At 35.8% G+C, this 25,530-nt stretch overlaps 1 protein-coding gene across 9 annotated transcripts in view; it reads right to left on the bottom strand.

Annotated features, from left to right (window-relative positions):
• The window catches only part of LOC113093899 (type I inositol 3,4-bisphosphate 4-phosphatase-like), a 62,205-nt gene that overhangs the window by 3,441 nt on the left and 33,234 nt on the right, over positions 1–25,530 (bottom strand). For 2 of the 9 annotated variants that reach the window (XM_026259507.1, XM_026259499.1), the window contains exons 11-23: positions 24,669–24,773; positions 23,006–23,114; positions 22,435–22,452; positions 21,152–21,338; positions 20,802–21,017; positions 17,586–17,898; positions 16,067–16,102; positions 14,589–14,761; positions 12,967–13,090; positions 12,520–12,787; positions 12,288–12,385; positions 12,069–12,181; positions 5,904–6,058 (exon numbers count right to left, since the gene is read on the bottom strand). In XM_026259507.1, coding sequence (XP_026115292.1) covers positions 5,904–6,058; positions 12,069–12,181; positions 12,288–12,385; positions 12,520–12,787; positions 12,967–13,090; positions 14,589–14,761; positions 16,067–16,102; positions 17,586–17,898; positions 20,802–21,017; positions 21,152–21,338; positions 22,435–22,452; positions 23,006–23,114; positions 24,669–24,773 — 1,915 coding nt within the window. Of the gene's footprint in view, positions 1–2,759; positions 3,920–5,903; positions 6,059–12,068; positions 12,182–12,287; positions 12,386–12,519; positions 12,788–12,966; positions 13,091–14,588; positions 14,762–16,066; positions 16,103–17,585; positions 17,899–20,801; positions 21,018–21,151; positions 21,339–22,434; positions 22,453–23,005; positions 23,115–24,668; positions 24,774–25,530 lie in introns of those variants that run through there. The other 7 variants (XM_026259474.1, XM_026259517.1, XM_026259531.1 and 4 more) reach the window with 7 other exon arrangements.

A 25,530-nucleotide genomic window follows, 5' to 3' on the forward strand; every position in this document is an offset into this window, starting at 1 on the left:
ACTGACCACTTAAATGTAAAAAATAAATAAATAGTCCATGTGTTCAACCTTGTTAGTTTGTGACTAAAAGAGCATGATGCTCAATTCACATGCTTTAGTAAAACAAGGTTGAGCTAAATAATATCTAAAAAAGTCAATTGTTGTAAGAAGAATAAAAACAACACTGCGTTTATTAGGATTCTCTGAGAGTAAAAGCCCAGTGAAAACAAAAGAGCTGGCTCTGAGCAAATTCATTATTCAAGAAAACCTAACAAGTCCACCTAACTATTCCCTAACCCAAGATACCTATTTATTTCCCAAAACATTCAACAACGATGTAGTCCATTTCAAACCTACAACCCATCTCTAAAACTATGGCTTCAAAATTAATCTAAATATGTTTGATGGCTGCCATGATTAATCAAGAAAAAGCATTTAGTACAACATTCTATTTTGAATGCTATATATATTTAGTTGAACATTGTAACCATTCACAAACATATATGTTGTGTGAATCAGTTCTTTTTTTGTAAATTCATAATTGAGATTACACTATCATGGCAAATAAACAACAATTTTATAATCATGCAACCCCACCTAAAACCAATGCTCAAACTTTAAAACGATCAAAACTAAACTGAGATCTATCCTTAAATTCTATTTGTTAAAACCTACCAGTGATATTCAGCCAAACCTACGAAACTCCAAAATCAGTCAGCAAAACCTTTCTCCAACTTAAATGTCGAAGACATCGTACTCAGAAAACAGCTTGAAACATTGTCCAACATGATTTAAAACAAACATGAAACAAGAACGCTATCTCTGATATATTTAAGCAAACAAAACAAAAACCGACTCACAGAGCCATATTATTATTATATAAATGAACCCCTTCAGCATCTCAAATGGAGATATTTTGGGACAGTTCATTTTTTTTAGTAGGTCAGATGAAATGCACACTTTTCTGTAGCCTGGTGAATGTTATTTTTTAAATATCAAGTTCTTGCAATGGGCAGCTCTTTAGAACATGTAAGCTCAAGCAGTGCTAACTTGTAAACAGCAGATGTACTGGCGTGGCATGTGGCCAGACAAATTTTACAAAGCACAGAGCGGCCATTACTAATTTGGCACAAAGGGAAGCACAATTAAACTGTAGTTCTGTAGAATTCTCTCATGGTAAACTTTTACATATAAAAAAATATATATATTGACACAAAGAAGGGAAGAAATCTGATGATTTGCAGACTGCATGTCATGATTAGGAAACAAAGTGATTCGTTTTGGTAAAACAACATACATTCTATTTATCATTACTGCATAAGTGTCTTAAAGCAACATGTGGATGCTATTGTCATCTAAACAGACGGTCATCTTAAGAGACTGTTCCAGATTTGACACACAGATTTAACTTACAACATTTAGCATGTCATTGTCATTTATGCCTCAATTTGAGAAAAGAAACAAATTTACAATAATACACATACAATGGAAGCTGTACATGGTTGTTGTTGTTTTTTTCTAAATTGTGTATTTCAATGTTAGACTTTAGTGCATTCATGTAAATAAGGTTTGTTTTTACAAATTGAGAGAAGAGCCGAAATGTTCTTATAAATGATTGCATGCCTCAGATGTGGTCAACTCAATGGATCTTGTGCTGAAACCGGAACATTCCTTTACACAAAATACCTATTAAACCTATTGCCATGTACCTCCTGTCAGCTGACAGTGGAAACATCCTTAAAAGATGTTAAACCAAATACTCAAGTGCATATTTCGATTTCCCTGAAAAAACAATCTTATTTGGCCAAATTTAATGGGCTCATTGGAAAGGATGCAACCACATTAGTGCAAACCAATCTTGGTAAAAGAGCAACACGTGTTCTTCCAGCCAAACATGGGAAGACTTGGACACACTTAATACCCTAAAGTGCAATACATATTTTAAGCAAGTGTGATGTGAGGTGAGATTAACTTTGGCCAGGCCTTATCTTTGCATTATGATAGAAACACATGGAAGACGCAACAAAATCAACCACAAAAATCACTGGAAAATTCTTTGATACTGTTAGAGAATAACAATATCTCATTATAGAGTGCAACAGTTAGGTTCCGAAAGTAAAAATCTGTTCATTTTCTCCATAGGGAAATTCATTTGTAATGATGACTTGTAAACCTATAAAGACAGTGAGTTGATATCTAATGGTATATCATTTTTTTGAAGTCATCTTTTCGCATTATTATGTACAGAAATTTCAAGAAATTGCGGTAAAACAGTTAGTGAGGAATGCCCAATCCCATAAAGCACTGCAAATTATATAACATTTGCTATGCAGTCAAAATACTTACAGCATATTTTGCTATCAACTTAAAGCTGCGGTAGGTAACTTTTGTAAAAATGTATTTTTTACATATTTGTTAAACCTGTCAATATGTCCTGACAGTAGAATATGAGACAGATAATCTGTGAAAAAAATCAAGCTCCTCTGGTTCCTCCCAGTGCTCCTATTGCCATTTGCAGTTACAGACCGCTCCTGGTAAGAAAACAACCAATCAGAGCTGCGGTCCGTAACTTTGTTTGTGTTCAAAATGTAGAAAAATGTATATAATAAGCGAGTACACCACGAATCCATTTTCCAAACCGTGTTTTTAGCTTGTCCTGAATCACTAGGGTGCACCTATAATAAGTGTTTATATTCAGACTATTTTAGATTGCTTCGGGGGCACCACGGCAGAGTAACCCAGTACCGTTGTGATTCTTCATAGACATAAACAGAGAGAAGTAGTTCCGGCTACGATGTTCTTCTGCAAGACGCAAGCAGTTCTGTTTATTAACCGCTAGAGCGTCAAAAGTTACCTACCGCAGCTTTAAGTAATTTCTGTAGATGTAATAATCAACTTTAAATAAGTAGTTTCTATTTTTCCTCAGTTGTTTTTACCATGATTGTAATTTGCAATGCTGCATGGGATTGCAGTTCTTTTCCCTCACTAAAACGGTTGAGCACACAGTTTTGTACCTTTGTCTCTTGTCCAATTTAGAAGTTCATAATGTTGTGATACGCCTTGTAGTTGCTTGGCTTGTTTCATATCTTATAATATTTTAATAAACACTTTTTTGGAAAATCCCTATGGGGAAAAAATTAAGTGTGAAAAGTTTGAAAAAATAAAATAAATAAAATTCCGGAACAAACGCCGCTGAAAAAGTGTGAGGGCACTAATGCACTCCTATTATATACATACTGAACTGACCACTAGCACAAATATCCATGTGCCTAAAAATAGTTTGTTATAATAAACACAAATAAAATATTTCAATATTAAAAGAATATTTAGTATTGAATAAATAGATCAATGTTTAATCTTAAATATATATGAATATCTATTTTTCAATGAACCCTCTAAAATAATCAGAATATTTGTTATATGTCACAAATTATTGTACAAACTTTTCTCATCCATGATTACTTGAGAAAAAGAGAGAGACAGAGACAGAGAAAGAGAAAGAGAGAGAGAGCGAGAGAGAGAGAGCGCAAGAGAGAGAGAGAGAGAGCGAAAGAGAGAGAGGGGTAAGGCAGAAATGAACATCAAGACCTTTAGACTGGCTGTTAGAGAAAAGAGCTGAATCAACCAGAAAGAATTCAGCATTGTCTGCAAATAGCTCCTCACCCAGAGGAGGAAGAAACAGAAAAACAGAGAAAGGAAGTGCTGAAATAGCCAGGGTGAGGGAAAGAGAGAAAGAAAAATGGAAAAGGGGTCTCAGGCTCAGCTGCAGCGGAGTTTGGCCAGCAGGTAGGCTATGCTGAGGAACACCCAGACGATGAGCAGGTTTGGGCTCAGGGCCAGAAGGGGCAGAGAGTAGAGCAGACTGGGGTCCAGCCTGAAGTCACGTATGGGCAATAAGCCGCTCAGGTTCTTCTGAGTTACCCCCTCCCTGGTCCCAATGCTGCAGAGAGGGGCAGGGACGGAGGGGCGGGGACGAGGACGGCAGCAAGGGCCAGAGAGGACAAACAGAATGGGGCGACATGCACAGAATGTGGTGACGTGACCATTGGGGTGGTTCCAACATGAATGTAAAGTGAAAACGAAATGGAAAGACACAATGGAAAGGTGTTGATTCACATCCATCCATCAGATGGGGAGGCAAACAAAAAGTAAATCCGACATAAAACAGACAATGTGAAGTAGGAAAAGAAATACAGACACAGAGAAGGGAAGGAGAGAGAATAAAGAAAGAGAAAATTAAGAGTGATGTTCTGCATCTCTGCCGTTTGAAGTATAGAAAGTTAAAGAGATTGGTTCTCCATGTTGGACAGAAGGGGGCATATGTAGGGCTGCTGCAGCCATGCAAATAAAGCTTGCTATGTCCTCCCAGCATGCAACAGGCCAACAGAGCTATCATAACAAACCAACTGCTAACATAAAAACAGGCTTGTGTACAGCATCTCTCCATCCATCTGTTTTATATCCAGGCTTGTGAAGGAGAGTATATTTTTAGGTACAGATAGACTGCTGGCTTTCTTTGAGATTATACATTTCAAGTCACTCAGCCTCATACACACAGGGGACAACAGCACAGTGCATTGTGGGTAGAACTTTACCTAAACATCAAATATATTAACTGTGGTTAATGAATTAGATTAATTATAAAACTAATAATGAAGAACATTTTTACAGCATTTATTCTTACCTTCTTTAGGTAAATTAAGAAGAGGGTTATTTTTTGGTTTTTAATTAATAAATTAAATATTATTTACTTTGTTTATATACTTTATCAAATTTGTACAAATCAAAATGTATTAGAATAGACTACCATTCAAAAGTTTGGGGTCAGTTACACTTTTTATTGTATTTTTAAAATATTTTATTCTCACCCTGGCTGCATTTGAGTGAACAAACATAGATAAAAGAGTAATATTGTGAAATTTTATATAAATACATTTTATTTTAAATAAATAAATTGTAAAATGAAATGTACTGCTGTGATGACAAAGTTTAAATTTACTCCAGTCTTTAGTCAAATTATCCATATTTGAAATTATCTATATTTAGAAATCATTCAAATATTTTGATATGGTGATTTCTTATTATTACAGTGTTAAAAAGAGTTGTGCTGACTGATATTTTTGTGGAAACCATGTAACCTTTTACATTAAAAATGTCTTTACTGTCAACTTTAAATCAACTGAATGTTTCTGAAAATGTAAAACTTATAACCAAACAGCGATGTATATACAAGTTAACATTATCTATAAGAATATATGCTGTAAACTGTGCATTGCTAGTTTATGACTGCCAATTCATTAACAAACGTAAAGTGTTACCACTGCATATTTACTGAGACTATAAAACGGCAACAAAACCTTCCTGCACTCATCTTGTCTCTTTCATCAGCTTCAATAGGACAGATGAACAGTTTTCTGTACAAATTGAACTACATATGTTTGTATAGATCTGTCCTTAGATTGCAAAGGAGTCAAGAGGAGTAAATTGTGTGACAAAACAATTTCATATACCCTTATTTATAAGCACAAAACATCTGGCAAGCACACAGCCAAACAAATCTGCAGATTTAACATTTCAGCAGGTTCCTCACACTCTACAGGGGCGATTTATTCTTTATTATTTGTGTTTACACCTCTCGTAGAGTGTGGAGACAAGGGATGGAATATGGAAGTGTGGAGTGGGAATGAACAAACACCCTAAACGAGTGAGTAAATATAAAAGTAATGAACATATTAGGACACATATGCCACAGAGCAATAAAGACAGAAAAGTGAAAACACCAAGAAGCCACAAGCAATGAGGTATGATGCATTGGAGGGGATCATTCAGAGAGAAAGGAAGAAAAGAGAAAAAGAAGAGAGGCACATCCCCAAAGCGTGCGATGGTTATAAATTGAAGTGCAGGCAGTTGTTCAGGAGTCTCACCTGCGCATGCAGTCCAGGGCCTGGGTGAAGACCTGCGGGGCCATGCCATGCTCGTGCTGCAGGATCAGACACTGCTCCAAAGTCACTGACATAGCAGTGCGGTCCTTGGCACTTTTACAGCTGGTAAAACGTACTCCATTTAGTCGCCGACAAATCTGAGTTAAGGGGCACAAATATTGTGTTACAGCATATTCACACTTATTCCAGTTCAGCATTTAAGTATCTTTTGAAAAGGCACTAGAACCACTTAAAGGACTTCAGATGCAAACTCTGTTTGCACTGTGCTGGAGTATATATATGAAGAGTTTGATTTCAATTCACAATAAATTCATTTTGATTAATTTGAGTATAAATGTTTTTTCTTTACCATGAAAGTGGCAAGATGAAAACCACTATTTTCTGGCATAGAATCTTTAGGTTATAATAACATTAAAAATTTAAATCAGGGTCTTGATTTTCAAATATTTATTATACTTTTTTTTTTTTTCAAAAATGCAATAAATCCATTGAATCAATATGGAAGTTATTTTTTATATTGAAACTGATGAAATTACACAACATAGTAAGTTGATCCAAATATGACAGCCTCTGAACTTGGTCAATACTAATTATATTATATCATAATCAATACTTACAGTAGGTGGCCAACTAGAGTTTGCTTTCTACTGCTGCAAACGCCACTGCGTCTGCAAAGTGCATTTGCAGATTTTGGCGCTTTAACCACAAGTTATCAAACAAATGCATCATAGCACATTTTTGCAAATAGCTGTGAGATTGGCCTTGCTGATGTGTTACATTTGACGGCTACAGTTGGGGAAAATGAAAGAAAAACACTGTAGTTAAAATATTTTATATTCACAGATGAAAATTTAATAGGCCTAAGTTATGTGCGTTTCTTAGAATGAATTCAAGCAGGATAAATGTCAAGCCAAATGAGCCTGTGCTTATATTTTCTTAAGCTGCACAGTATTACACCATATTTTTTTAAACATTTAACTCTTAACATTGTTATATTATCCTAAAGAAATGGTGGTTTACTTTTCATTGGCGCATTAAAGGTGGTAAGCCTATTTTAGTGAGCTAGGCTACATACATGGATCTATATGCAAAATGTCAATATTCTCACATACTGTATTAGGCCTATATTTGTCACAAGCACATTTTTTTAAATTCAGATTTTAAAATTCCTTTAAAGGGGTCATATGATACAATTACAATTTTTATTTTCTCTTTGTAGTGTTACAAGCTCTTTGTGCATAAAGAAGACCTGTAAAGTTGCAAAGACTAAAGTCTCAAATCTAAAGAGATATTCTTTATTCTTTTAAGACTCTGCCACACCCCCCTTAAACTGTTAGGATTAGGTGTAGGGTTGGTGTAGGGCCATAGAATATACAGTTTGTACAGTATAAAAACCATTACGCCTATTGGATGTCCCCACTTTTCACAAAAACAAAAGTGTGTGTGTGTGCGGGTGTGTGTGTGTGCGCGTGAGAGAGAGAGAGAGAGAGAGAGGGTCACACAATGGAGTCAGCTGTCTTAACCGTCAGTGGCTTGTATACTGCAAACAAAGCTTTATCAGTGTCTGTCACACCACTCGGTTCCCCTTTCGTGCTTGAACTGATGGTAAAACTTAGGACATTATTAACTGTGTTTACATTTATTTTGAAAGATGAAGCTCACGATAATGGCATTTCATTTCCAAGGAGTGGTGTTCAGCCAATCACAATGCACTGGGCCAGTTGGCCAATCAGAGCAGACTGCACTTTTTAGAATGAGGGCCACTTTGTAGAAAACGACACATTTGAGAGAGACGGGGCATAGAGGGCATAGAGGACCTACAATAATGTACAGTATTTGAAAAATAATGGATTTTTTGAACATTAAAGCATGCCAACATATTCTGTTACACTAAATACACAAAATAATAATCTTTAAAGAAGAATCATATGACCCCTTTAATAAAATAGCATGCATTTTTGACACGCCAATATTTTTATTTCATTTCGTTATTTGATTTCAATTACAAAACAAAATATAATTCCTGTCAGTTTGCAAACTGCCCCTTTGCGCAACCTGGCCGTAGTTTCATGAACGACTTTAACACGCTACTGACTTGCAGTTAACGCTGCGGCGCTGGTACACATGGCGGTATTAGGCATTTTGGTTGGGCACCTAACTGTATATACAGGCACTGGACTAAAAATACATTAATCAGTCATCGCTTCCAAAATGAATTCAGCGGGTCATCTTGTTAACGCTATAAATTAATTAACAAGAGTATGAACAACATCAAATTAGACCACAAAAATTCCAAAATTACATTTACCTTGCACTCAACTTCCAAAAGTCCATTCATCTTTGCCATGTTACATTCATTTAGTTTACTAGTGCTATGTGCTGCTGTTAGGCCTGGGCGAAAAATCGATTGAATTAATTAATTCGAATTTTTTGTTACAGGCAATTTAAAAAATAAGTAAATTTTTAAGTAAATAAAAAAAAAAAAAAAAGTAGAGTTTTTGTGTAATGGCTTTTTTGGCTCCCCAGAGCTTCCGTAGCGTTAGTTTCACATGGCAGTATGGCAAGTCACAACAACAACATCATAGCACACACGAAACAGCAAGCGACAACATGGCTACCGGTGAGAGTTGGAAGTTTGTTCCCAAGAAAGGAATAAAATCATCTGTTGTTTAGAACTGGTATGGGGTAGCTGCGACAGATGTGGAGCAAGAGACCCCACGCTGCCTAAAGCCCATCGCAGTCAAAAGCAGCAGCACCAGCCGAATATGAAAATGGGGGTTACATTTGTCTTGCTTTTGATTAGGGCTGCTCCGATCACGATCGTCCGATCGTTAATGCGCATCTCGTCAGTAAAAGCCGGTTTTCTAATCAGCGGTAAATTCCCTCAGGTGCGTGATTTCACATCAAGCAGCTGTTACTACAAGGAGCCATTGTTAACTGAGAAGATGCGCAAATCCACTTCTTTTCAGCGTTTATTTGCGCATCTTCTCAGTTAACAAACAGCTCTATATGAACGGTAACAGCTGCTCTATGTGAAATCATGCACCTGAGGGAATTTACCGCAGATTAGAAAACCGGCTTTTACTGACGAGATGCGCATTAACGATCGGCCCTACTTTTGATTAAATAAAAGCAAAATTTGCTTTAAGGTGTCTGCTGTTTGTAGTTGTTGTTTTCCTTAAGTAGGGGGAAAAAAATTGGAAATCAAATTAAAAATAAAATAAAATCGGAGATTTTATTTTTAGACCATATCACCCAGCCCTAGCTGCTGTATTAACAAAAACATAAATGGCATTAATAAAACACTAACACTGACAAGGTATGCAATATCTTTGCAATATCAAAACTCGTTTTGAAGCAAATCAGTCAAACGGGACTCGTTTTTTTATGTTATGTGTAATAAAATAATGTTTACTTCAGATGTTATCTGCAGTGTTTATGGTCTTTTGGGGAAGGATAAGCGATTGTATTTAAATCGTTTAGGTGGGTGTGTCTGCTGCGCACTGATGGTACAGGTAACGATCCAACACAAAATATACCTTATTTTTTTATGAACATAATTATTCAGGAATTCTTAAACATGAACATATTAGTATCAGAAATTTATTTTTAATATATTACAATGAATAATACAGTTATGTTGTTAATATTGCTCTATAATGAAATGAAAAGCTTACTATCTGGGAAACAAAGCTTTATGTCTTTAAATCCGTACTGTATATAGTCAGTTATTTCTCTGAATAAATTCAGATTTCAGAACGAACACTTTGACGTTTGATATATGTGTTGATGTCGTGTCCGTCTGATGTTTATCATGTTCATGATGCTCACTACTGTAATGAACGTAGCTTTTTAATAAGTAGGGGAAATTCTCGACATTTAAAAAATAACCGTTTACATGCCTAGGGTGTTTGCAGTGTAATAATGCACAGAGATACATCATATTTATAAACGCTGACTTGTTAGGTGATGTTTTCTCAATAAAATCATAAATTAAAATATTAATTCAATAGAACATTTACGCATACTAGGGATTACCAATATGGCGGCGTGGCTGCTTCACTTTAATGACGTCATGAGCAATCCAGTTCTATATTGTAGATCAGTGGATTCATCTAATGAATGCGATATAGCACAGCTTGTCAGTGATCTAAGGCTCTGTGTATTAAATGTCGCTCCATCTAAAAGCAGGTGATGGAGATTTACTGATACTATTAATAACAGAGCCGGATTTACTTATGAGATGCGGATGACAATCACCTGTGATTTATCGTGCAGCCCTTGTTTGTTGATAAAAAAGTACAAAGTAGATTAGTAAAACTAAGATGCAGAGTGTATTCAAAGTGCGGCCATTACTGTCTAGAGTGCATGGAATGGTGCTCTGCAATTGGTTCTTACTGTTTACAGTGCATGAAATGGTGCGCTCTGATTGGTTGAGCAGATATATTGCATTCTGCAGAAAAGGGAGACTGGCATTTGTCCTGGTTTGGACAAAAAGGGAGAAAACATGACCTAATGTCGCATCTTGCATTAAATTTAAAATGGACTTTTCAAGAAAGACCAGAGACAATACTGATTTTGGCGGAAACTCTTAAAAATCGTGTTTTGGAACCAAACTCTTCATACAAATAAATATATATATATATATAAACTTTTGACTTCACATGTTCATGTTATTAAGAGTGCAGCAATGTTCCCAGTGGTTATCAATCCTTTTGACTTGAAGGCTTCTTCATGATCTAACACAATTTTCAATAAGAGCTAAGACAGGTATTTCTATTGTAATTATGATAATACAGCTTTTCAAGCTTTTTATTAGCAGAAACTGGTCGTGTTGATATATTTAATTAAAAAATAAATTATTTTGTGTTCCCAGAGCATCTAAGATTCTTATTCTGTATATTATTTAATAATAAAAATGTTATTGGGGAATACAGAAACATTATATCAGTTTGTATCCTTATATTTTATGATTGCAGAATTTTAATTAACTTTTTTTTTTATTAAACAATTGAAGTCTCCTTTTGAGGGCACCTTAGGAGTTTTGTGAGGCCCCATCTGGTTGAATACCACTGAATTATTTTACACTTAGAATATTTCTGATGAAGATCTTGCATGCTCGAAACTTCATATGTGTGATAGCCATTATAAATTATTATTTTTTTTCATCTTTGGAGCCCAGGTGTGCTTTTTTTCTATTTTCATGATATATTTTTTTGTGAAGCACCCCTGTTTTTCCACGGTTGTTGTGTGCACTTTTGTTTTGATTCGGTTTATACTCAGGGTTGCCAGGTTTTGACAACAAAACCCACCCAATTGCTAATCAAACTAGCACAATCCCATTCCAGGGGTAAAATACACATTTTTATCAGGGCTCCCCTGGTAAAATTTTCACTCTAGGGGTTAAAGATTATGTTAGTTGGGTCACTTCAACCCAAGGCATGTAGTCCGATCATGCGGGAACTTGGCAACAGTGTTTACACTTAGTATATTTACTATTTAAATGTGTTTCAAAAATATAAATATAAAATATCTGAAATCATAATTATCAGACAACAACTGGCCTCAATGTTGTGTGCTTATCTCGAAAGAGAGGTGACGTGCAATGTGTATTCTTAGACACTGTAGCTCGACTCCACAAAAACCCAAATGTAGCTTAATTATAACTACACATCCAAAATGACTGAATGTGATCCGCCAAATGTACCTAAACAAGCATTATGCCTACTTTATGTGCATAAAACTACAGCAAAGTACATCAAAACTAATTATATTTGACTTCTATTGGATTATCAGTAACGAAAATTTATTTTTTCAGGGTTTTACATAAGCTTTCAGTTTCTTTTCTTTTCTATGTATAACTATACAATAATTTAGTGATAAAGAGAACGGCTGTGATTAAAATGGATTAAAAAAGAACACCTCACAACGTTAACATTTAATATTTCAGTACTTCAATATTTCAGCGTCAGTACATATGAGATATTTTGGCACTCAAACATGGATTTTACTCTATTTTGGACATGAAAACTATGGGTTATTTATTTATTATTCTATTTTTTCAATGAGAATAGTTTTAAATGAAAGCAATGCCAAATTAGTTTGAACAATTATTTGAATATAATTTAATAGTAGAAGAACGGTTACCTCTGCAGCCTGCCACAAGATGTCTACATTTTTATTTTTCCTAGCATGAACATTTTGACCAAGGAACCGCAACAGCTCTGGGAGACACGTCTGACTACGAGAGCGAGGAAGACCTGAGAGAGAAAGACAATTAAAACCAGACTCACTTGCATAATTCAAATGTATTTTTCATCACGTAGAGAGGGGAAAAAAAAACATTAGAGAAGAGTGATGACTCACAGTCGTCAGGTAAAACCTCTTTGAACTGCTGGTAGTAAGAGCCAAGACGTGCCAGGCTCTCCACATTGATGAGCTCCTGAAGCGACGTGTCTCCAAACCTACAACACAAACATTTTGATCTTCAATCTGAACAAGTGTATGCCAAACTGAAAACGAGATCAAAACAAATCAAACAACAAACAAAAAAAGAATGTAATTTGTTGATGTTATGCAAGCCCTCTTGAGGACTCACTTCTCGGCGAGCGTTTGCTGCTCGTTGATGCCCACGTTGAACAGCACCGGCTGTACCCGCAGCAGCATGCCGTTCTGGATCTCCCTTGGCAATGCATCAAACATGCTTCCCGGGAGCGGGATGCGAACGTTGAACCCGTCTCTATTTCCGGTGATCACCGGCAGCATGTCGGGGGATGAGGTAGAGATGGCCTGCGTCACCTTGAACGTCACATTTCGAAGATCCATTATTCCTATGCTCATGTCCTCTAACATGGCTAACTCCTCTCCTGTGAAACATACATATAACAAAGCAAAACCAATGTAGACAGTGTAACGTGTTTCACAACAGATTGCTTCACTTACATAGAAATGATGAAGAAGAAATGTGCTCTAAATGAGTTTACATAACAAAAGTGATTCAGTGGTCACTGTGTATCCAGATTCAACTGTGTATGTGTGTGTTTACCATAAGTACTTAATAAGCACTCGAACTGAGCGAGCAGACCGATGGTATAGAGCTGTCTCAGGAAACCGTCGTCACGGAGACAGTTTCTCAATTTGATGATGAAGCCACAAATTAGTGCTGTGAGCTTTAGAGAGGCAAAAAGAGAGAAAAACACATAGCAATAAGACATTTGTTAGAGGACGGCAGAAAAACAGGTGTAGAGGAACAGTTCACCCAAAAACATCATGTCATTCCAAACCCGTAAGACTTTTGTGGATCTTCGGAACACAAATAAAGATATTTTTTCATGAAACTGTGTGATTTCTGTCCCTCCAATAAAAGTCCATTTGACAATATGGAAAGTTCATAAAAACATTGTAAAATAAGTCCAATCAAAGTCTTCTTAAGAGACAATATCACTTTATAAGATAAAAAAATTTCATTTCTGCTTTTTCTCCACATAAGCATTGATTAGTGCACATACATTGAGCACGAGGGTAAACCGAAGCTCAAACGTCCTTGCTAATGAGGTTTGTTCTTGTGCGTCAGGAAAGTGTGGTTGAGCTGTCGTTCAACAAATTAAGTGTGCATTATGATGTGCTTAAAGAGATTTACATCCAAAACATTAAAAATTAAAATTTGATGTTTATCTGCTTACCCCCAGGGAAGACAGTCTGTTAGTCATATAATGCAAGTGGATGGGTTTCACGGCTATAACATATAAAGAAAAAAAAAATTATGATTCCCATCCACTTGCATTATATGACTAACAAACTGCAACAGTTTGTTTTAAAAAATCTCAGTCTGTATTCTACTGTAACCTACATCTTGGATGCCCTGGGGTAAGCAGATAAACATCAAATTTTAATTTTTGGGTGAACTATCCCTTTAATGCTTTTAGATGTAAATAAAAGCCTAAATAAAATATGTTAATCATATAAAACAATTGTTTCTCTTCAGAAGTATTTAATTGTTTTAGTCTTTTTGAATTGAATTGGCTTTGGTTTCAGTGACAGATATCTCTCAAGTCTTATTAAAAATATCTTCATTTGTGACCCTGGACCACAAAAAAAAATAAAAAAATAAAAAAGTCTTAAGTAGCATGGGTATATTAGTAGCAATAGCTAAAACTACATTGTATGGTACAAAATTATCAAAAATAATTAGGATATTAAACAAAGATCATGTTCCATGAAAATTTCCTAATGTAGATATATCAAACCTTATTTTATTATTAGTTATATGCATAGCTAAGGACTTCATTTGGACAACTTTAAAAGGCGATTTTCTCAATATTTAAATTTTTTGCACCCTCCCACTCCAGATTTTCAAACAGTTGTATCTTGGCCAAATACTGTCCTATCCTAACAAACCATACATCAGTGGATAGCTAAACCATACATCAATGAAAATGTATTTTGCTTTCGAATGATGTATAAATCTCAATTTCAAAACATTTACCCTTATGATTGTAGTCCAGGTTTTTATAGGTTTGTAGTCCAGGGTCACATTTGTGTTTTTAATTTGAACCAAAGTCTGCTAGGCTTGGAAAGACATGAGGTTGAGTAAAGGAATTTTTTAAGGGTGAACTATTCCTTTAAGGTTTTGGAGGTGTTCACTAATGTGTTTAATTGAAAACTAACTGTCTGGCAGAAGACCACGTCTCGGCGGTACTGCAGGTTGAGGTCCATTGCGATGGTGGGAGCGCTGTCTTGCATGAGTAAGAAAACCATTGACTTCTTGGCTTTGTCGCTCATCATGGCCACACACTCTGTTAGGGTCGTCAAGAGGGGATACAGAGCCTCGCTCCACTCACCTGACACACACAAAGAATCTGCTGCTAATATCGTTATTAAACATCACATATTTACATGTTTCAATTTAAAAACCTCATGAAATCAAAACATAAGTCTTTTATGTCAGTTTATTAGTGCAAAGATTAAAAATTTGAGATAATTTATTCACCTTCATGTCGCATTATTAGACTTCCATTTATCTTTGCAGACTATTTTTAAATGAAATCTAAAAGATTTCTGTCCATCCACTGAAAGTTCATTAAAGACACTGTGAAAGTAATCCATATGAATAGAGCAGTCTGTTCAAAAAATAAACAGTCAACTAAAGCGCAAATGTGCTTGTGTGATGTGCGAGAACCAATGAAGTCTCACGAGCACAAGTTTGAAGAACCAATGAGGTTTGAGCTTCTGTTGACCATATTTGATGGGCTCTATGTAAGTGTGTTAATCAATGTTTACATGTGAATAAAAGCCTAAATTGAGGTGGTTGTGTCTCTTCAGGGGACTGAAACAGCTCAAGATTCATATGGATTACAAGTTTTTGATGAGTTAAAGTTTTGGCAGACAGAAAATCTCTCAAATTTAATTTAAATGACCTTCATTTATGTTTTGAAGATGAATGAAAGTCTTATGGGATTGGAACAATGTAAGGGTGAGTAACTGATGGCTGTATTTGGATGTTTGTGTGAACTAACCCTTTAAAGTACTCTAGTTTAATAGTAAACACTGACAAAAATGATTTTAGGAAATATGCAAAATATACTATTTTGTTTAGTTTCATGTAAATTTTCTAGAACTGAAAAGTCTGTTTGCCCCAGAAATACCATTATAACAATCTGCTTCCCGTAAGTGGTGTGGTAGTAGTAGCAGTATATTTTTATTTAATTTAATGCCATGTCAGAATCTTAGGCTATTTTCTTCATGGCAAAAACAATTACAAAAAGTAATTAACAAATACAATAAAAACCAACAAAAAAATGTAAGTTATATTAAACAAGATTCCGTAAGAATTAATTAGATTTTAGAATACTATATGTGTACTTTTAGTATTTTTAAATCCTACAGCCATTAAAAAAAATGGACAAACTCTTTGATATGTTGTACCGTCACTTCGTGTTTAAATAAAATATTTTAACACATATGGGGTAACAAGCCAATTTACAGAGACTTTAAAAGTAAACGAGGGTGGATATAATTTAGAAAACAGTAGAAATTACAAGTTTACAAGAAACACCTTTAAGAAGGATGAACAACAACAACAGACGGGACATAAAAGTGAACACTAATTCAGCAAAAGCACATAAGCGAGGGTAAGGGGCTCCTACCTGGGTAACTCTCCTCTCCACTGCTGCTGCTGCCATCTAGAGGATGGAGGTGCAACATGCAACAGTTAACTTGGCGAGTGCAACTAGCATAGCGCACGCAGCTCACTTATAGACAATGAATACAACTAAAGACAACAGCAACTTTACAACACAGATTCACAGATTTAACAACTACTGTTTTTACACTCAGATGCAAAGTGGAATGCTGGACAGGTTTGCCTAGATACAATATGTGACCCTGGACCACAAAACCAGTCTAAAATTGCTGGGGTATTATTTTTTATAATGCAATAGCAAAAAAAAAAAAAAAAAAAAAAAAAAAATTATATGAGTCAATATTATTGATTATTCTTTTATGGCAAAAATCATTAGGATATTAAGTAAAGATCATGTAACATGAAGATATTTTGTAAATTTCCTATTGTAAATATATAAAAACTTAATTTTTGATTAGTAATATGCATTTCTAAGAACTAAATTTGGACAACTTTTAAAGTGATTTTCTGAGTATTTAGATTTTTTTGTACCCTCAGATACCAGGTTTTCAAATAGCCAAATATTGTCGGATCCTAACAAACCAAACATCAATGGAAAGCTTATTTATTCAGCTTTCAGATGCTGTATACATCTCAATTTCTAAAAATGTACACTTAAGGTTTTGTGGTCCAGAGTCACATATGCAAGTGATATTCACAGCTGCCTGGCAAGCTAATGATTTCAAAGTCATTATATAAGGGAATAGGCTACTGTAAAACACAGCATGCTGGCACTGCCAAGTGACTAACTGGCACAGACAGCCAGCACCAGACAGACAGCCTGTGAGCCTGTTAGCCAGCCAGCCAATCAAACGAGAGCACCTGGTCACATGTTCACAGTAGGGAAATATGCTGGGTCAAACAACAGAATGTTCCAGAAACATGTTCCAGAGACATGGCACATCAACAGAGAGTCAACACAGAGTCAACACACATTCATTAACATAAACTGGGGAATGCACTTGGATGTCAGTTTTTCCATACATTCACATTGCTTTGTTTTGGCAAAGTAAACAAATACACACATACTACTAGACTCAAATCAGACAACATACGCAATGATGCATAATAGATTCCTAGGTAAAAACAAATACAGATGATGAGGTGGATTAGAAACAATAGGAGAAGAATTTCAAGCCACAACCAGTCAAGTAAAAGTAATATAAATGCTAGTTGCTATGGCAGCATGCAAACCTATTTGAAGACAAACAGGTGACAGGCTTTGTGAAAAACAGAGACTGAAAGTGTAATAATAACTAGAAAAGAAAGAAGAGATGAGTATGTATATGTAATACTATTTGTACCACTATAGAAACACAATGGACAAGCAGCAGGGAATGTGAAGCAGTGCTGAGTGAAGAAAGGCAGAAAAATGGAACATTTGAAATGGATGAGACTCAGGAAACTAGGACCGAAGTTAATCTTAAAAATATAACAGAGAGAGAGAGAGAAAAGGTGTGAACAAGACAGTGAAAGGCACCTACAGGCATGCGTTTCTGCATTAACAGGGCATGCAGGGTTCAGATCGGGTGGTGAAGACGATGGTGATGATGGTGACGGTGATGGTGAAGGTGACTGTTGTTGCAGTTCAGGGACCGAGGAAGGTTCCTCCACGCGGACAGGGTTGATCCAGAAGGCTTTTGGTTTGGCATTACCTTTCTTACTGGTGCCACTTTGCTGGTCAGTCTGGAACATGTCCTCACTGCTGCTGCTGTGCAAACGGTCCTTCTGCAGCAGTTTGTCCACTCGCTGGATGATACACTCCAGACTTTTGTCAACATTCCCCCACACCTTTTCCTGTGACAAAGAAACTGTTTGTACAAAGTGCAAATTTTCGGCACAAACACATGCATGAAAACATTTTGAAACAAATGATGCACTCATTCAGAAATTTCAGTCCCCCAAAATTGTAACACTTCAAAAAATTCATAACACCACCAAGTTATCCATCTGAATCGAGCCGTTTAATCCAAGTCTTCTGAAGAGACACAAATCACATAATATGATTTAATTTAAGCTTTGATTTACATTATTAAATGGTAAAAGTGAAAGCATGTATCTTTATAATAATTATAAAAAAAAAAAATCTTTTGGGGAGTATTTTCTTTATCTGCATTTACATTTTCTTCATCTAGGTTTCAATAAAACCAATATTGAGCAAACCTGATCAAATGAAACCTGAAACCAAACCAAAACCTGACCGAATTGATAAACTGATCAAATGTCACAGTAAAACTTACATTTTCATGAAAAATTAAAGAATTAAAAAAAAATATATTATTTTGAATTATTTATTCATTAAAGAATCCTGAAATAAAATGTAACATGATATCCACAAAATATTTAGCAGTACAACATTCAGCAGTACAAGAAATGCTTCTTGCACACCAAATCAACATATTAAAAAAGATTTCTGAAAGATCACGTGACACTAAAGACTGGAGTAATGACTGCTGCTGGAGTAAATTCAACTTTGCTATCACAGTAATAAATTACACTTTAATATACTAAAATAGAAAATAGTTATTTACAATGGAAATAATATTTCACAATATGACTTTTTCTCTATATGACCTTTCTCTGAAAAACAGGCTGATAATTTCCTTATTTTATGAAGCCCCTCCCTCAGAAATAGGTGAAGGGCTCTGATTGGTTAGCTAGCCCAATGTGTTATGTTTGGCTTAACCGTCTCTAGTGCATGTCTAAATGTCCTATCTCTTACCTCAGCGGCATGTGCTCCGCTGTTATTTGTTATTACTGCTTATGTTAGCTCTTAAAGGGATAGTTCACTCTCAGATTAAATTTTGATATGTTTTAGCTTACCTCAAGGACATCCAAGATGTAGGTTTCTCTGTTTCCTCAGTATTTCCCATTTTGATATTTTTAGGTCCAACCGTTCTTGTCTTTCTCTCACATAATGGATGTCTATGGTCACCACCTCAAAGAGCATGCACAGAGGAGTCAAAATTAAACAATTCCCCATCGTGAGTACACATTGATGACCTAAGACCCGAAACGAGCGGTTTGTATAAGAAAACGAACAGTGTTTATATTAGTTTTTACCTCTCGTACACAACCATGTCCAACTGATCTGAGTGCACGAGTGCTTCCCGATGTGACGTGCGTGCGCGCTCTGGCTTTAGTCTGTGCAAGCGCGGAAAGCCCCGGATGTGCTCTCTCGCGCATGCACATCACTCATTGTATTTTTTTTTTTTTTTTAATCACTCATTGTTTACCACACGCTACGCCACCAATCTGCACTGTATGAAATATAATGCAGTAATTGTAATGAATTCATTTGTTTATAATGAACCCTATAATCGTTGCGATTATAATAAAAATACAACACATTACTCACTCTATTGACAGCGTGCCATTGGGTCCCTCTGGCGTTGGACGTCGCCTCCAGTTTATACGTGGCATTCTACACACAACGTGCAAAACGCTGGGTCTCAACAGTGGAGAAAACTCAGGATCTTCAGTCAGGCAGGTGTGTGATGCGATACTGTCAATGCCCCCGTTGTCGTCTTGTTGTTCCATTCGTGACAACATATGCTCTCCACTTCTGTTGGCATCTCACAACACTTGCTACTAAAACACCACCAATTTTGAATAGATCTCTGTCTCACTGAGGCTTGAAGGCGTGCTGCTGCAGCGGATCGCTCCGGAGTATTCTGGTTCAAATTAATATGGTTGTGAAAAAAATTCAACCTTGTCTATAGATATATTGAAATCGTCTTCCATTGCAATTTCCTGTACGTCTAAATATGTTTAGATCTTCACAGTGAAAGGTAATATGTCTGAAATCCGTGTAAACCATAGACAGTAAGTGTAAACAATGAGTGATGTGCGTGCGTGAGAGATCGCTTCCGGTGCTTTCCGCGCTTGCGCAGACGAAGCCAGAGTGTGCGCGCACGTCACATAGGGAAGCACTCGTGCCCTCAGATCAGTTGGACGTCGTTGTGTACAAGAGGTAAAAACGATATAAATACTGTTAGTTTTCTTACACAAACCGCTCGTTTCGTGTCTTACGATGGGGAATTGTTTAATTTTGACTCCTCTGTGCATGCTCTTTGAGGTGGTGACCATAGACATCAATTATGTGAGACACAGACAAGAACGGTTGGACCTAAAAATATCAAAATAGGAAATACTGAGGAAACAGAGAAACCTACATCTTGGATGTCCTTGAGGTAAGCTAAAACATACCAAAATTTAATCTGAGAGTGAACTATCCCTTTAATATAGGGTTTTATCCTGATTAAAGCTTTAATACAGTACGGCAACTGCACGTGCGTCCACGTGCTACAATTAGTGCTGGGCCATGATTAATCGTGATGAATCCAAAATAAAAGTTTCTGTTTATATAATATGTGTGTGTACTGTGTATATTTATTATGCATATATAAAGATACACACCCAAGCATACATTTTGAAAATATTTAAATATATATATATATATATATATATATAATTTATGTTATACATAAACATATTGAATATATAACCATAACATTTTTCTTAAATATATACATGCATGCATGTGTATATTTATATACACATAATAAATATACACAGTACACACACATATATTATGTACACAAAAACCTTTATTTTGGACGTGATTAATCGTGATTAATCATTGCCCCAGCACTAGTTATAATACATTTGTTGTTAACAGGCCTCTACAGCTTTCTTACCCACTCTTCCTCATGCCAATCAACATGGAGGGATGAACGACTGTTTCTGCCACTCCATTTGGCCAGCAGTGTGTCCTGATCATTCCTCAGCACCACCTGCTCTGAGTCAGCAGAGGGAGAGTTTTTAGAGGCGATGTACTCGGGTCTAGCTGCGTTCAGGGCCTGCACTGCAGACGCCAGAAGTTTACAGTCACACACCATCACCAGCTGCCGTGTCTGAAAGTGAGAGAGAAAAATCTTAAAAAAAAAATTAAAATAAATAAATTGGAAACTGGGTTATAATGTCAAATTCAGACCACACTGGGTCCAATTTGTATCATCAAATGGATATGAATGTCTCTAACACCCACCTTATCCGCTAGGATGGCGAGGGTTCTCTCCATGCCATTAGCGGAGCGTTCTTTAGCAGCACGAGACAGGCGCTCAGCGTAGTAGCTGACCTGAGTCTTGAGTGTGTTGATATGGGAGATGATCTCTTTGGCACGGATAATATCCTGAGGGATGTAGACGATGGACTGGGAGCTGGACAGTGCACTGCTGCTGGACCAGAGAGAGCATGGTTACTTAAAAACACCATCCAAGCAGTAAATGCACATGCACTTCACTACATTAGTGAACAACAACAGACAGATAATGATTGTGCATTTCATTCAGACAGTGATGCTCCAGAGACCTTGACAAGCAGCAAACACTTCAGGTCCTCAAACTTGATTTTTTAGAGAAAAGAGAACAAGTTGCTCAGGGATGAACAATCAGGGTTATTTGTGCTGCAGGAGAATTGTGCCATCAGTCCTTTAAATGGCAGATATGTTTCACTATACATACAAAGGTGCAGTGAAGTGTGTTTGTACATCTTCGATGAACAGACAGTATAATTTCAGGAAACACATATAGCTGAGTGAACCTGTTAAGAACCAGGTCATATTTCACCTCTGTTTTAAATGTGATATGCAAGACAAAATATATCTATTTTTAGGGTCCAGTAATTTTATTCCTTTCTTTTACGGAGATATTTTAACTTAAAAAACTAAAGTCAAAAATAACTGAATTGATATTATTATTATTATTAAAAATAAAAAAAATAAATGACCCTAAAATATGTGCATAATTGTCTTTATGCATAATAATATATACTCTTTGTTTCTAGGGACTTAATACTGTCCAACCCAGACATTTATACATGAGATTCCCCCGGTTATTGCAGTAAAACAGCCTAGAAATGTAACAATCAAAGTTACAAATGACTAAATAAAAAAATAAACAAGAAGCACAGATGTGTGTGCTCAGCAAAAGACAATTATGTCTTTTCATTTAAACACACAGACTCCTATTACTCTTTTGTAGCGACTACAGAAAAGGGATGATGGAATCACAGAACAATGAATATCATTCTGTTTCAAAACTTAGTGAGGAAGTGTAGCCATCATATGCATTCACCAGAACATAGGCAATCTAATTATGTTGCCGCCAAATTTTAAGACAATGTTGAAGGCAACACCAAAATGCATTAGATGAGTTCTGGTTATAATGCTGCAGCTCACTAGGTTTTAAATCAGGGATGTCATGCAGTAAATGGCACAAAAAACAAACAAACAAACAAACAAAAAAAAAGAATAAGTTTAAACTAACTCACCATTCCTCCTCATAAATGCTGATTAGAAAGCAAAAATGCAATTAAAAATTATGAAAAAATAAACCAAGAATGTATCTTAAAAGGGAAACTGCTACTGATGTAACACTAGCAAACCAACACATAACCAAAAGCAGCCCAGAAGGTGACAAACACTAATGAGAGCAATGATTTTGAAAGTAGAATATACATTCTACATTAACAGGCAAAAAGTACAGTAGTTATAAATGAAATAGTTAGCTAGCAAAAACGATTTTAAATGTTTCTAAAGGTTTTTATAAAAAAAAAAAAAAAAAAAAAAAGTTTTGTCCTTCATGAATGAATACACATTTCTTTCCTGTTAATATATCACAGCAAAAAGGACACAGATTGAATTTACTAAAGTAAAACTACCAGACAGCCATTTAACCAAATATATATAAACTGCCATCTGATCGGTGACTTGGGTCATTGCCACAAATTTAATCCACATGATAGCTCTTGCTTCACATGCACATACATGTGAACACATATGAATAGTACATTCAGTTCATATCTTGCATATTTTCAAAGTTAGATTCAAAACGTGACTTACACTTTTTTTGCCTCCTCAAATTTCTGTAATAGTTTCCGCAAACCACCACTTCTGAAGCCCTGGCAGTGAGCTGCAGGGGCCCCGATCGTAACCACATCATAGGTGTGATCTAGATAGACAAACACACACATCCATGTCACAAGATGAACAACTTGGTTCTTAAGTTTTCAAAAAAACAACAAAAAAAAAACAAATGTATTTAACCTTTATTTTAACCTTTATTTACCTTTAACCATTAACCAGATGATCTCATAGAGATTTAAAACCTCTTTTTCAAGAGAGACCTGACCATAATATGGCCAGTTTATATGTCATTACTGTCAGTATTTGAAAATGTAATAATAGTGACCCTGCACATTAACATGAAGTTCAGCAGTGTAACACACATGTATCTCAGATGTGAGACACAAAGCCACATTACAAGATATAAAGTCACAACTGGGAAAAATAAAGATGCGTTTCAATATTTAAATTTGGAATAACAAGGAATAAAGCTGCATTCTGATATAAATTGCAATTACAGGGGGAAAATAAGTCATGAGAACTCATTGTGAGAAAATGAGGTCACACTGCAATATATAAAGTAATAATTGGAAGGCATAAAGTAATGGTACAAGATATACAATTGCAAATACACAAAACAGCTGCATTTCAAAATACAAAGTGAAGTTACATTACGAGATCACAAATACACACACAAAAAGTCACACAAAAATGTTGAACTGTAAGATATTAAGTTACAAGTGTGAGATACAGTCATTCAAAAGTGTGAGATACAGTCGTACTGCAAAATAAAAGGTCACAATTATGCAGAAAAGTCATGAGAAACTGCACTTTAATATCTACAAAGTTCTGAAAGAACCTATCACTGATTTGTTAAAGTCAATGTGTCATTGCAGCGTCCGTCAGAAGCACCGGTTCCCATAGAAACCTGAGGCTAGACCAGCCAATGCGCATGCACAGTCATAGGCGCGTTATAACTGTAGATTGGCTGGTCTAGTCTGAAAAATATGCTTTTTAAACTTTATTTAGGCATAAAAAAAAAAAAAAACATTCCTGGGGCAATTCATTTAAGATTTTGTTGCTGATTTGAAATATGTAATTTATTTGCAAGTTCAGCAAGCGATTTTTGAGATTTCAGCATTCATTTAGATAGGACTTGGTCTTGTATGAGTTGCCCCAGGTGTTGCAAAAATTGTTCCATAAATGGCAGTTTCAGCTTGTTTCGGAAAACCCTCCACCTTCCCCAGCTCCACCTGTATAGATCTGCTACAGGGAAATGCCATGTATGTTAAATATGGGGATTGTTTCATATATGTTACATGTGCAGCAGCAGAAATGTCTCTCATGTAGCACTATAGCTTGGGAAGTGTAACTGCAAGACTGGAGGGGTCAAAACTAAAAGAACATCAGTGATCGTCTGAGTGTGTGTTTATGCTGAGTGCATGAAAACTTCTGTATGAGCGACTATTTACATGTGCTAAGTGCTCTGAATAACACCTCCTACTGCCTGCTGGGATTGACTTAGTAAAGAGCACATTAATAGACCAAAGTGACCAACAAGAATATAGAGCAATGACAAAACCCTTTCAAACTGAGGAAAATAATGTAAAGTGGAACACATAAGGAAATATGAACACAGAATGAATGAAAGACATCTAACCACAGCCAGACTCATCCTGAACCCTCATTCTCTGTACATGAAGGTTGGTAGGCATAAATTCCAATTTCCTCTCAGCTTTCAGATTACTGGCTTTAAATGATGGACCTGTAAGACACAGAGAGATAGAGAGAGAAATAAATCTCCTGACACCCCTTTATCATTCAAACAGGGTAGATATGTCTACTATTCTTAGCCTTTTAGGTCCCAGGAGAATCTTTCAAAGAATTCTGGGTCATCTGAAAGAGTTTTTCTACCAGTTTAACCCTTTAAAGACAACTCGTCTAATCATATTTGACATGTAAAAAAATAAAATAAAAAAACTCTTAATTATCAACGTTTAAAACTTTGCTGAAAACGTGTTGTATCTAATGCATGCCTTCTGATGTCTAATTAATAATTTATACACTTTAGCAAGTTAAAAGAATCATTCAAAAATGTCTAGACTTCATGTCATGGTACACAAGTCTTTTTGCTGTGAAATCTTTACTGATTTTTCTCAAGAAAACGTAATATTTCAAAATGAACACTTGACTAAAGCAGCCTGTTTATCCCAAAAAATGAGTGTAACAGATATGATACATTAGGCTGTTTCAATGTATTGCATTGAATCATAGGTTTTGCTCCCCACAATTTTTACTACAGAGCTCATAAAAAAATGAACATTTAAGTATTATCTTATGAAGACATTTCATTGGGACAAATAGTGTGAATTATATATATATGCATTTGATAAGTAATTTGCTGATTATATAACAATGATTTACAGGCTATCAGAATTTCTTCTTAATTTTGGGCCATATTAATATCAGCAACTGCACCAAATTGTAAGTGATGGAAGTGATTTCAATAATGGAAATATTGT

The sequence above is a fragment of the Carassius auratus genome, chromosome 6 (assembly GCF_003368295.1).
Source record: "Carassius auratus strain Wakin chromosome 6, ASM336829v1, whole genome shotgun sequence".
Taxonomy (NCBI): domain Eukaryota; kingdom Metazoa; phylum Chordata; class Actinopteri; order Cypriniformes; family Cyprinidae; genus Carassius; species Carassius auratus.